The 13,857-nt window shown below is 51.0% G+C and overlaps 1 protein-coding gene across 5 annotated transcripts in view; it reads right to left on the minus strand.

Moving 5' to 3' along the window:
* Positions 1-354: 354 nt before the first annotated feature.
* Atxn7 (ataxin 7) overlaps positions 355-13,857 on the minus strand; it is a 135,699-nt gene continuing 122,196 nt past the window's right edge. For 4 of the 5 annotated variants that reach the window (XM_076869929.1, XM_076869765.1, XM_076869842.1 and 1 more), the window contains 6 exons: positions 13,572-13,825; positions 12,018-12,216; positions 11,638-11,759; positions 6,656-7,664; positions 5,875-5,941; positions 355-4,387 (listed from right to left, as the gene is read on the minus strand). In XM_076869929.1, the coding sequence (XP_076726044.1) occupies positions 4,278-4,387; positions 5,875-5,941; positions 6,656-7,664; positions 11,638-11,759; positions 12,018-12,216; positions 13,572-13,825 (1,761 nt within the window). In that variant the 3' untranslated portion in view covers positions 355-4,277. The remainder of the gene's footprint in view (positions 4,388-5,874; positions 5,942-6,655; positions 7,665-11,637; positions 11,760-12,017; positions 12,217-13,571; positions 13,826-13,857) is intronic. The other variant, XM_076870012.1, reaches the window with a different exon arrangement.

Raw genomic sequence — 13,857 nt, forward strand, 5'->3', positions numbered from 1 at the left:
TTCAAAACACTAGAACCCCAAGTGACTCCATGTCATAAAATTTAAAGTATAAACAGAATTCATTTCTCCAGTATCACCCCCTCACATGCCCTGTTTCTCTCAAAAACCTGCAGGGCCAGAATGCGGTGTGCCCACTGTTTACACTACAACTAACTTATCCAAGGCAAAGCTCTGTGCCCGGGGCTGGAAACACCCTACAGCCTCACAAGTCCTGGGCCTCTGCAGGAGGGAGGCCGAGCGCAGGCCCTCCCCGAGGTGTGGGATGCCAACAAGGAAGAGAAGCCAGACTGGACTGAAAGGGTTCAGGATCACGAGGCAGAAACATGTAAAACATTTCATGCAGCCAACCTCATTTATTGAGAAGTCCTAATTTTATTGCCCGTTTAGTAACATGTTTGTTCCACAAACTAATTTCTCATAAAGCAAAGCACAACTTTTTCTTATAAATAGTATAAATTATTTTATTTACAGAAACTTGTTACAAAACAAATAGACTATATATTTCTTCTCTTTTAAATATCCAAAGTAATTTTCTATCCCTTGACATTTGTTCATGTTCTATACAGCAGCCAACAAAGTCCAGCTGAGATGCTCGATTATGTGTACAAATTATCAAACTATTCACACATTTTAACACAGGAGATTGCTTTTATAACTAAGCTCAAAAAAAAAAAAACAACAAAAACATAGCAAAACGCTTTCAAGGCCCTACATTCACACTGAAAGTATGTAGTGCTCATTTAAATGATCTGAAAATGTAAAATGTTTTGCACAAAATGTAAAAATGATTATTTTCTGCTAAACAATGAAACTTTTTTTTAACAATCATTTTTCAAAGCCCGACTTCCCCCCCACCCAGGACAGAATGAGAGACATTAAGAAATTCCTTGGCAACAGAACTCTTGCAGGAAGACAGCTGCCTTTATAAGTTACATTTTTCAAATTATACATTTTTTTCAATGTTTTCAGAGGTACTTCTTTGTATTATATTTTTGGAATACAAAATATTTTAAATATTCTATTTTAAACTCTGTATTTCATGAGTGAATAACAAAACGGACACGTCATGTAAGTTTGCTGGCTGACAAAGATCTGTAACTCTGGGTGCCACTGGGCAATCCATCACCAGTTGAATTACTGTGACCCCAAAGGTCTTTGTTTTAAAATATCTTATAAAATTACCAGCATTGGTGGTTTTTGACTCCTCCCCTAAAATTTTAGAAGCAATATTTAGGTGGAAAAAGCAAACTCCAAAGTTCAACTGAACATTCAAGTCTTTTTAAAGAGAATCTGTCTAAGCTTAAAACTAGGGTTCAGGCACTTTCAGTTTTTTCCATTAGTTTTAAATCACATCACATACTAATAACACACATGTGCTCAGAGTGTCTACACACACAGGCACACACACGCACACTCACACACACACATTCACACACTCGCGCACACAAAACACTAACAAAAGAAAAGCAGTGTGTCACTTAGTTACGTGTAGTCTTGTTGGGAAATCAGGCAACTAGGGAGAGCAATGCCCACTTCATCTGTATGAATCCACTCCCGAGACATTAAAGGGACAAAGACTTTCACAGAACAGAGGCATCCCTTAAACTGTAAAGGAGGCAGGTTCTAGAACTATTGGCTTGGCAGTGAACCACTTCAAATTATAAAAAGGTATTTACTTTATTAATTAATAAATAAATACTAGATGATCTCAATTGTACCAAAACAGGATATCAGAAAAAAAGACCTGTGCAAAAATACATATTTAAATATGTACAATTCATTTTTAACAAAATATGTCTTCTGAAATAGGGATACTTCCATATTTATAATAGAACAAGAAATCCCAAAATAAAGATACAAAAGTAGGTTTTGTTTAATTCTTTGTTCATCATTGCAGCACTTTTTTTTTTTTTTTTGAAGGTTAAGAAAACTGCAGAAGTTGTCATGAAATTCTATTGGAAAGAATATAAAAATTATCTTGGTTTTAAATTGATACCAAAGTCTGTCTAGAAACACCCCAACCACTGCAAATTTGGTTTTTGCGAGTTAATTTAATTCAAAAAAATACTTGTACTCCCGTGTTTTAAATGGTCTTAATTGTTTATCATAATAAAAAGTAGTTGTTGGAGAAAATAAAATATTTGAACAGTCTAAAATTTAATAGCACTGTTTAGAATAGGTCTGTTTGTGGCAGGCAGAATCCCAAATGGCTAATTTCCTAATCCCGATGCTGTGTGTGTTACCGGGAGACATAGTGAAATTCAATTCAAATCTCAGTCTAAGAAATCAAATTGTCAACACTCACTAATCTAAGTATCTACAATATTCTGAATCAACTTGCTATCGTGGATCCTATTCACATCTTTCGGAACAACATGATCTGTCTATAAATTCCATTGCTAAAAGCAACTTAATTTATAACCATCAAGTCCCCTTGGCTCTGAAAATAAATTCTACCCATACCCCATTGCACTTGTCACCAGGGAACTGACTAGATACCTTCTGATGCCCTCTCTCCTTCTCTCCCTCCCGCGCTGGGATGGAACAAGCAGACTGATTTCTCCCAACTACACCAAACTGGCCCATGCGTTTCTCCTCACTAGCTCTCCTATAGTATCATTTTAAAAACATTTACTGATTGCATAATAAGTGAACAAAAACTGTTCTCCCCTTCCTTAAAAAAAAAAAAAAATCAATATTTTACATCAATTTATAGCTAAAGTATCTGCATAAAGTCTTTGTTTTCTTACATAATAAGAATAATTCTGTAGCAATTCACATTATTAGGCTGGTAACCAAGTATTTATTCATTCTACCTGTTGTTGACTTGAAATTCCCTGAAACTGAAGTTTGTCACCCAAGGATTTGAGGGAAAAAAAGGACGCACTGACTGGCTCTGCCTGGGCCCCATCAGGGTGACGATCAGGGCCGAGGAGACGTTACCCTGTGTTCAGCCACTCTGTTCTCTGAGGCAGGAGGCCTGGTCCTCAGTTCAGGACTGTGGTGTGGCATCGCCAGATAAAGGCCCGGCTCACTCCCCTCGCGAGCCAAGCTGCTCCACTGTGTCAAGCTTCGGGGTGGATACTACAGGAAACTCCTCAGAGGGCTCCACAGCTCAGGAAGACGACAGCAGTAACCCCGAGGAAGAAGGCGTGCCCCACGGGGACCCTGCACGGGCCTGAGTGCACACTGTCGACATCCACCCACCTCAGGATCTGCTCCCCACCCCACCCCACTTGCATCCAAGTAAACATCTTTAGTGGTCCTAGGGGACAGGGGACACACGCGATGCCAGGAGCACTGGATGCAGAAACTTACACTTAGTCCCAGGACAGTATCCACAGAGATAAAGGGGGGCAACCCCTCGGAAGTACATCCTAATGATATCACTTTAAAAAGGCAATTCTTAAAAAAAAGACTGGGTAGGACCATCAATCCAACCTGAAGTACTGTTCAACATGAAAACTTAAAGATAAAAAAACTGCATCTCTTTGGAAATCTTGGAAAAAGATGATTTTTCTCCCCCTAGTTTTATTTTACCTTTCCCAGCCCCACCCTCAATTTGGTTTTCCATTATCAAAACTAGTTTGTATTTTCTTTTTCTTTTCTTTAAATCACACAGAATTACTTTTGTACCATGAAAAGTAAGCCTCCAATATGGTTATGCTGGCTGTCAGGGCATCAATGACTTGAAACCATTTTGTAAGTCCAAAACCTCGGACAGCTTCTTATCCTAAATGACTTGCAACAGGCTGGGTCACTGTGTCATGATGCCTTGTGCCAACATCTGCCCTCTAGCCCTGGAACACTGCTGTGGAAATCTAAAGCCAGCTTCCTTTCTGCAGAGGCTGCTGGGGTACAGCCCTCCCTCCTGGAAGGCCTCCGGGCCCCAGGGGAGGCGCCTACCTGCTGGAGGGTGACCTACAGAAGACGGTGCTGGGGGGGTGGGGGAGAAGAGGAACTGGCAGGGAGAGGGAGGAGGAAGGAAAGTCTACAGTAACGCTCTTGCCAAAACATTCTTTTGCCCAGCCAATCTACTCCAAGAGTGGCTCCATGATATACTGCAAGTTAGAACAAAACAAAACAAAACAGAAACTTCTCACAGATTTGTAGCAAGCAGTCCAGACCACTTTAACACTGGTAAAAGCAATCCGGTGGCTGAACTCGATCCAGTGTCCTTTAAGAGTACTCACTGCTACAGACACAGCTTCAGGGGAGTCCTCGTCAAACACGGGCCTGGCGGGCTCCCCTGGGCCCACAGGAGGTCGGGAAGAGACTCAAAGGCATCGCGGAGTCCAGAGTGCTGCGTGGAGGTGTATCTTGTCTTCAAAAGTGTCCGGATTGTTCCTCCCTGTGCTGTTTTCAGTCGTCAGGGTCGTGCCTTTGGCTTTCAGAATAGAGGGGTGGGGAAACGAGAGATGAGTGTGCGTTTGGACTCTGTGCCCCCTTTATCCTACACTAGAACATTCGAAAGGCCACGTGTCACTAGTGTTCCACTGACTGCAGGAGGCTGGGGTGGCGAGCTACAGAGCCTGGCCTTGGCTTCCAGGAGCCTTCACTGTCCCTGGGCCTAACCATTCTCAAGGTCTCCTTTCAGGAAACCGGCTAGAAGAGACACAGGCCTGGGCTTCCAGCCTGGAGAAAGGTTCCCTGTTTGCCTTTGGTTTTATTTTCTGATTCTGTGCCCGTGAAGGCCTTCCAGGTTACCCGAGAGCAGAACAAGGCTGGAGAGGCCAGCACACCTGCCGGCCAGCACAGCACACCTGCGGGCCAGCACACATCTGAGGAGTGCCATACTCAGGCAGGGGCAGGGGGCCTCTGCCTTCCCAGGGCTGCCTGAGGCCTGGGAGCAGCCGTGAGCAGCCATGGAGCATCCCAGAGGCTCCCAGCACCGCCTGCCTCAGCCCTTCTCAGAGGACTTCAGGTAGCTGGGCACCGTCCTGACGTCAGCTCCTCCAGGGACAGCAACTTGAGGGTCTACTTTTCTAGGAGTGGCAATCTTTAAAGCACTGTGGGGTCACGGGTCCCTCTGAGCCTCTCACATACACTACAGGATACCTCCTGCAGATCACTGAATGGAGCTGTGACCCTTCTCGGGCTCACTCATCCTCCTCGGCTCTCTAGACACAGGCCCCCTAGGACTCCTGCAGTGTGAGAAAAGTGCTCTGGCCAGGGAGGGCAAGCCTTCTCCAACACAGGCTTCAGTGGAGAGTGATTCCACAAGCAGAACCCAGTTAGATGGTGTGTGCCACAGTGCCCCCAGGTGAGCAGAGGTGATAAACCGGCAGGTCATAAGCTTGGCCAACAGACAGTGGGTTATGCTAGATTTAAAAGATCATATAGCTTTAAAAAATGGCCAAGTTTCTACACAAGTCCAGATTTGCAATTTCTCTGAAACTGGTAACGAGGGTCTGGGAGCAGCCACTCCATTGAGGTGGGCACCCCTGCCCTGCCCAAGCCCTGGCCCCCATTGACATGAAGACCAAGTATGCTCAGGAATTCTCACCTGACACTACAAGCCCTCCTGCTGGGGCCAGGGCCCACTGGGACACTACAGCCAGAGGGACAGCTTTAGGGAGTTTCCAGTGCAGGGATGCTCACCATAAACTATGAGGAGGATCCACCAAATAAGAAGGAAAAGCAATTCTCACTCGCCCAGGAGGCTCTCCCCACCCCCACTCAAAAAGCCAAATGACCCAAGCCCACAATTTCAGCAGCTACTTAGTTCCCGGTGTCTGCCCACCCTCCAGCACTGCCCACCATCCCATGCTGCAGGGAGCTCCGTGGGGAGTGCCGTGGCCTGGCTGATGAGAGTCCTAGCCTGTCATACGTTCTGCAGACGAAGAAAGTAGGAAAAACAAAGAAGAGCCTCACATTTTAAGTCAGGGCTCTGGGGTGCTGCAGCTGAAATTCCTGTTCGTAAGCAAGGTGAGGAGATATCCTGATGGATGAAATAACAAGATGAGAGATGAGCTGGAGTTAGAGCAAAGGCAGCTGGAAGAGACAGCACAGGGAGGGGCGGGAGAACCAGCATCATGGGAGACTGGGAGAAGACGAGACACAGCGTGAGACAGAGACATGGTTCACTGGGAGCCCGACACCCCTGGCCGGCTAAGGGACCCCCAGCTCCACCTCTTTGTTAAGGTGCAATGGGGGATGCCCACACTGACTCCTGGCTTTATGCCTTCCTCTAAAACAGGAAGGAGAAAATTGGTGGTGGAATTCAACCAGAGTATCTGAAATTGTTCCAGGTGAAAACTATTACAAGCACTTTCTTCTCCAGTCTTGAAGCATCCCTCTCTAGGTCAGTGTGACTTCCAATGCAGGGAGTTTCCAATGCAGGCGTTCCTCAGAGTAACACCCTCCAGGAAATGCCCCTGCCCCCTCCCCGTCCTGATCTTGGGGTCCCGGCTCCAGGCCCTCCTCAGCCCCCTCTGCAGCACATCCCTGTGGCTCCCTCCTTCAGAAGCATCCCCCGCAGGCAGCAGGAGTTCCACAGAGGAGCCTGCTGTGGCCTCCGAGGCCAGCGACTCCTGCCTTTCTAAAATGACACCATGAAGCTGGACTCGTCTACAGGCAACCCCTGCCCCCTGGGGGGACTTTGGAGCAGAGCCCAGGGAGAGCCGGGCGGCCAGGCCCGCAGTGCGCATCCTACCTGGTGCAGGAGGGAGCTGTTGGTCAGTCCTTGGGCCCCGGGGAGGGTGCCCGTGTGCTTCATGTGCACGCTGTTCATGGTGGGCAGTCTGGCAACCTTGGTGGCCTTGCCACTGCTGCCGCTGCTGCTGACGGTGCTGGGGTTGGGCGAGCACTTCCTTTTCTTTCCTATGAGCCTGTCCAGCGGAGTGTGCGCCAGCGGGAAGCCCCCGTGGGCGTGCACAGGGAGCTCGCTGGCCTGGTGGATGAAGGGGCCCAGGGAGAGCGTGGCGTCGCCGCTGTTGACCATTACGCTCATCCTCTTGATGGACTCTGCGGGGCTCCCGCTGGGGGGGCCCCTCCCTGACTGCTCGTGCCGGAGGCTGGCTGAGTGCGCTTTGTTTGTCACACAGTTGAGGCCGATGCTATGGGAAGATGTCACTGCCGACGTGTAGGGAGGCCCGGAGTGAGCGACACAGTTTTTCCTAAAAGACTCCATGGAATGAGAAGAAGAGGAGGAGGAGGAGGAGGAGGAGGAAGAGGAGGCAGAAGAGTGAACCAGCAGCGGGGAGCTGTTTTTGCGTTTCTTTCCTGAGCCGCCGCTGGTACCGCTGCTGGCACCGCTGCTGGCATTGTGACAGTCAGTGCTGTTACCAGCAGACTCCTTGGGCCTTAAAGACTTGCTGGATTTCAACTTCTGAGGTTTCCTGGACATGGGGGAGGAGGGGACCGAAGAGAGGCCAGAGGGTGTGGAAGGGGACGAGGACGAAGAGGACACTTGTCTGGATTGCATACTGCACACAGGATCCATCGCCCCAGAAGTGGCAGGCTGTGCATTTAGTGTGGTTCCATGAGCTGGTACCGCTTTGCTATGTGGGGAGATGCAGGTGGATGAGAGCAGTGCTGGGGACGCAGAGACGGTGGCTGCAGCAAGATAGCCGATCCCACACTGTGACGTCGGCACAGAGTTTGTCCGGTGAGGGACACGTGCAGAGATGGGTGATGTGGTACTGGGCACTGGTGGGATTTTCCTGAAAAAAGGAGAGGGCAAGAGTGTGACACTCACCTCACCGCAGCCACTCATGGAGGCTCAAAGACCCTGACAACCCACCGCAAGCAGAGGGATCAATCACCCGCACACCAGTCAGCCAGCCAGCCTGCCACTTCCTTCTTCAATTCTCTGATGCCCTCCTGGGGCTCTTAGAATCACACGAGATGCGTGCCTCACCCCGTGCTGCCGCCCCAGCTTCACCGCCAACTCCAGTCCCCAGCCACAGATCTCCGTGTTTCGAGGACATCATGGCCTGACCCTGTGTGCCTGCCCTCTGTGCCCCACTCTTGCCCCCTCGGGTCAGCTCAGCACCACTCTCTCAGGAGCTCCAGGCTGACCTGCCTGCACCGACCTGTCCCTAGACTTTCTGAGACTGCAAGTTGCTAACTCCTTTGCAGAGGGGGCCACCCACAGCTGACTCGCCATGATACCCTAGCACCTGGAATACAGAAGGCATAAACACAGAGGGAATTCTAGAAAGATGAGGGGGGAAGGACATCAGCGGCTAGGTTGTAACTACTGGCCAAACACTGCCCACAGGATACAGCCTCCAGATCTCAGGGGGCTCAGCCACAGTGTGGTAATGTTGGTGACATCTGGGTAGGAGCTGGGCAGGCAGACAGGGTAGAGAGGCCCCACTTTTATTTTAGCTCAATTTTTAAATGTAATTGCACCAGAATTTCAGCAGCCCCTGTGGCAAAATGAAGCCTGTTGCAGTGCCATGCAGCTGGGGTCCTAGTTACCTGCCCGGCGAGGGGGCCATCTGCCAGGACAGTGGGCCAGCCTGGGCAATGCAGCAAGAACCATCTCTTAAAAACCCAACCACAAAAACTGAGGAAGCAGAAAAGAAGGGCCTGACTAGAGGGCAAGCGCAACCTCCACCCGGCTCCCGCTCACCTAGTCCAACCCCGCTCCATTTCCAAGACAGGGAGCTGGCCCGAGTGCCTCCCTGGTGCCTTTTAAGAACCATGTTCTTGGGCTGGGGTTGTGGCTCAGCAGTAGAGCACTCGTCTAGCACGTGCGGGGCCCTAGGTTCGATCCTCACCTCCACATAAAAATAAATAAACAAACTAAAGGTGTTGTGTACAACTAAAAAATAAATATAAAACAACAACAACAAAGAACCACGTTCTCCCGAACAGGGATTGACGAGGGCAAGTGCTTGCACCTGCTTTAAACCCCACTCCAGAGTGCGGCTGTGGCCTCACGTCAGAGCTTCTCGGGCTGCATGAGAGCCACCTGTGATGCTTCAGCCACCCCCACACCACCTCAGGGCAGTGGGCAGACTCTACCGTCTAGAGAGTCCTGGCTCTCCCACAGGACAGGGACTGGCACTACGAGGGGGAGGTGCTGGGAACGCCGAGTTCCTGGGCCCTGGCCTAGGACCTGAGCAGAATCTGTACCTAGAGGACCCCAGGTGACTCAGGGGTAAGCTCTGCTCTAAATGAAGCCCACACACTGTGATCTACTGAGTGCAGTGAGTTCTTGTGGCCACCAGGGGGATCACGAAGCTGGGGCCTCAGGACTAGGTTGTCCTGAATCAAATACTAGAAAAAGGAAAAAGGCTTCCGCAGGGCTAGGGATGTGGAGGCTCACTCCAAACAACCACCACCAGGTCCTCTGAAGAGGTTCTTAGGCAGTGATGTGACCGAAATTTCAGATAAGCAGAAGCAAAGCAGGAATACGTAGTGGTCTTGATTTCTGTCTGCACAAACCAGCTCTATAAAGGTATATAAGAAACTAAAAAAAGGTCTGTGGGCTGGGTGGTATATAGAAGGGCAGGGGACGAGGGGTCAGCCTTTTCATTGTACGCCTCCTTATATTCAATTTTTGCTTTAAAGCTATGCAAGTGCATTCCCAATTCACACGGTTAAACACCAAACACAAGGGCTGGGCTGGGGCTCAGCGGTAGCGCACTTGCCTGGCATGCGTGAGGCACTGGGTTCGATTCTCAGCACCACATATGAATAAATAAAATAAAGGTCTATCAACAACTAAAAAATGAAAATATAAAAAAACCCAAACACCAATCCTTCACTAGCTCCCTAGACCCCCTTAGGGATGTGGAGCAGTGGTCCCACATGGAGAGAGGGCACAGGAGCTCTGAGTAGCCACCTGGGCCATGACTGTGCTCAGGAGAGGCACTGGCCACTTCCACCCCTGTTCGGAGGCCCCACAAAGTGCAGGGGCTTAGATCACACTCAGCCCACCTCCTCTCACCCCTACCGTACCCCGGTGACTAGCAGTAAGAGGCCAAGAAGAGAGCTGCTCAAACAGGGCTCTTCCTGGAGGGAACTGTGCTGGGCCAGCAGGCTGGGACAAGGACCACTCCCCCATCCAATCTCACGCAGTGCCTGGAAACCAGGCCCTGGGGACTGGACCTGCCCCAAGTTCCCACCTGCTCCAAGCCCATGCGTCAGTTCATCCCTGAGCCACGCGTGTCACTGTGTACTGACTTTCAAAACCAGAGGTCATGTCAGTAGGACTCCGTCTTCCTCCTGAGAGCAAGTGACAAGAGCCCTCCAGCAGCAACAGCCCAAGGAGGCAGTGAGTCCACCTCACCACCCCTCCAGCTTTTTCAGAGTTCAGAGCACAGACAGGGAAGCTCAAAGGCAGGAGGAGCTCAACCGCCCTGCCCAGCCTCGGGCCCTCACAAGCTGGGCCCTTAGGGGTCCTGGGGTGCACTGAACCCCAACAAACCCCTACTCCACCACTGGCAGGGGGGATTTCTCTTCAGAAGGAAGCAAGAATTGCGCAGTGGGAGAGCAGAGCAGCGCCGCTCCTGACCTGTTCTTCTAAGCGAGCAACGCATCCTCTTCCCAACTGTCACCAATGTGCTAAGGCCTCTGACCAGCTCTTCAGACCCACTAAGAAACCCGACAGGAGGGAAATGGACGCACTGGCAGAGCCCACTCAGCAAAGCACTAGCTGATGACGCCCAAATGACAGATCTGGGACTCTGAACAACCCCTTTAGCAAAGCTTTATATATTCATCAAAGTAGACTCCACCAAATGCTAGTTCCCCAGTCCAGAGAGTTCAGGAGACTCCATGTGGCTCAAGACCGCTCCTGCTTTGAGTTTCAAAGCCCAGTGCTCATTAAAGGCTCTGAGAAGTCCTGCAGGAATGAGAACAATTTTACTTCAGGAAAGGCTGGATGAACCTTTCATTAACTTAAATTCCTATTTGGGAAACACGTGCAAATACAACACAACACAAAGTCTTCATGTGCAAATCACAACACACAGCTCTTCTACCTGAGGCCTTCGGAGTTGCCCACTGCACAGTCAGCCCCACCATCCACTGGCCCCCGCTGGTCTCTCAGGCCTGGTCTCGCATGACACTCATGCCTACTGTCGCTCAGCCTTCACACTCCTGGCTCCTGCCTCCTGAATCATCCTATCCCCCTGTGGCTGCCCTCTGATCCATTCCATCAGGTCAAGGTCACCTTTTCAGAGACACTTTCCCTGAATCCCCCAGGTCGTTTTCCCCACCTTTATTTGGAAACCAAGTGCCTCTAGGTCCAAATCCTCACCCTATCACCAATCTTCTGTGTGATCTTGTATTTCAGTGTTATTTGCTAAAAAAAATTAGGGGTCCATTGCAGTCACTTGCCAAAGAACAGTGAAAAATAAATATACCCAACAGATTGAGGGCATGCAGCAAGCTCTTGGCTGACTCTCACCTTGTCCAGCCCCCTGAGGAGCAGCTGCCCACTCATCTGCTGACTGGTGTTGGCTTCCCCTGACTCCAGACCAACCGTGAGCTCGGCAAGGGTGTCCATCCTCCCACCTTGAACCCGGCAACCAGGACAATGTGGTCACTGAACGAGTGAGTGGCTGGGTGACCAGGTGCCTCCTCGGGGTAGCCAGGCACAGTTTCATTTAGACTACCAGCCACAGGGGCGGTCTGGGAAGTGGGAGATATGCAGGTGAGCTGCTCCCGCCTACTTACCTCCACAGCTGCGAGTTCAGATGCTTCTCCACCATGAAGTTGAGGGCGCAGCGGAGCCGGTTCCACCTGGAGTCGAACACGTAATACCCTCTCCCGATCTGCCGGCTCCCGAATGTGCAAAACTGAAAGAGAACACAGCGGGCTTGCCCCTCAGGCACAGCTGCCCCCGACACCAGAAGCCGTGGAGCATGAGGTGACAGTGCCTGTCCGAGTGTCCTGCTAGGGAGGGAGCGCAGAAGATGCTCCCGACAGTGCTGACTCCCGTAGGGCACCTGGCCCAGCTGCTCACACCTGGACCACGTCCCACACCTCGGGCACGCCACACAGTGCCCTGTCCCTGCTGCAGAGGAGGGTCAAAGTGGGGTGGACGCGGAACTTACAGACGCTGGCTGAGGATGACGACCTGAATAATGACAGTCCAGTTTTTCAACAGACTCTTCTTTGTCATCGCCTTCACCCTCCTCACTGGATAACCGAGAGGCTGGCTCAGTGGCAGGCAGGGGAGGGTGTGGAGACTCATGGACTGGAGGAGGGTCAACGGGGGCGCTCCCACCTTGTTGAGCAGGGCAGCCTGGAGGCCTGGGGAGCAGGAAGTGCAGCAGGTCAGGTCACACACCCGGGAGACAACGTGTCCAGACCCCCTGGGGGCTGGGCTCCCCACTCCTGGAGAGGCTTGCTGGCAAGGCAGCCAGGGAGGGTAACACCTCTCCCCTCGCCTGCCACCACCTGGGAACTCAGTCTCCTCTGTCCTCCCCAGAGGGGGACCGTGTGTGGAGTTTAAGAGAATTAATTACTCCCATTCCTCTTCAATTTCAAATGGATTTGGGTTACTAAGGCAATAAATTATAAAGCGCTGGCCAGGGCTCTACACTAACCTGGGAGGAACGGGAAGTGACGGGAAGTGACACCAGTACAGGGGCTTTCCCACTCTATGTGGGTACTCTGGAGCCTGGTGCGGCCTCTCTGCCCACAGCAACAGTGGCCCAGTGTGCTTTTAGTGTGCTTTTCTTCCTAATGAAAAGCCTTCCACCGAAGATGGCCAAGGGAAGGAGTTGCTAGGGAGTCTGGGGCGGGACCCTGGCACACGCCAGGAGCCCCGCGATGGCTCCTCCAGGGTGTTACCCCAGGACTGATGCTGGAGGGGCCCAGCACACAGGTCCTGGAGAGGGAGGGACTCCATCATTATGCGACAACTGCAGGGCAGAACGCAAGCTGCAGCACCCCAGAGCTGGCACCTCCCTAAGCGGAAGCCCTGTTGCCCTCGGCCCAACCACTGGCACCAACCCCCTCCTGCATGCCTCTCCCTTCCGCCTGGAACCTGGGCCCAACGGTCCTTCAACTTCAACTTGGTTACATATGCAGCACGCACACCCTCCACCAACACCATCTCAGGTGTGTGTGTGACAGATTCTTAAGCACCTTGGCCCACTGCTTATTATGCTGCTGAAATGTCTCATCTCCACTCAGGACAATGTCCCAAAGGATCGAATGAAAAGTTGTGTTGGTGAGTGGATGTTGTGAAGACTCAGGCCTAATGCCTGTCCCCAGCAAGAACTCCCACAGTGTACTCCGGCAAGAAGGGAAAAATAAACAGGAAGCCACTGTCAAGGTCATGTGAAATATGCCAATCAGTAACCTGTGGCAGGCAAGGGCCAATGTCAGCCCTGCTCAATGGGGTTAAGAGACACCTGATTTTGAAGAAGTACAGAGCAGATAATTCGAGCTCTGTGGTGCTACTTGTATCTACGACCAGGGAAGCCCTGGCTGAAACTTCCTGAGGGCCTGGACAAGCTTCTTCTCACAGTAAGCATCAACTATAAAGCGCCTCCCTATGGCGAGCCTACTGGTGTGTCCCCTGGATTCCCGGCTGCAGTCTTGCCCGGTGCCCACAAGCCTGTCCTGAAGGGGGGCCCAGGTTGGAGGACTTGGCTTACCTTGGAAGACTGGGGGTGTGAGGTTTAGGTTTGCTAGCTACGGAAGGCTTTGATTCAGAAGGAGAGTTTTGGTGCGGCTCCTGCAACGACCTAGCAGGGGCGGGATGCGGGTCCCTGAGAGGCTGCGGTGGTGGCTGAGAGTCCGGATGGCGCATCGATTCCTTTTCCCTGGTTTTGTTTTTGTGCTCGGCTAATAACACATCAAATCGTTTTCTTCTACCCTGAACAGCCCTCCGCTGGGTTAAGGAATGTGTCTGAAGAACAAAAAACACAGAAACTGAGGAAT

This window comes from Callospermophilus lateralis, chromosome 1 (assembly GCF_048772815.1).
Source record: "Callospermophilus lateralis isolate mCalLat2 chromosome 1, mCalLat2.hap1, whole genome shotgun sequence".
In the NCBI taxonomy this organism is placed as follows: domain Eukaryota; kingdom Metazoa; phylum Chordata; class Mammalia; order Rodentia; family Sciuridae; genus Callospermophilus; species Callospermophilus lateralis.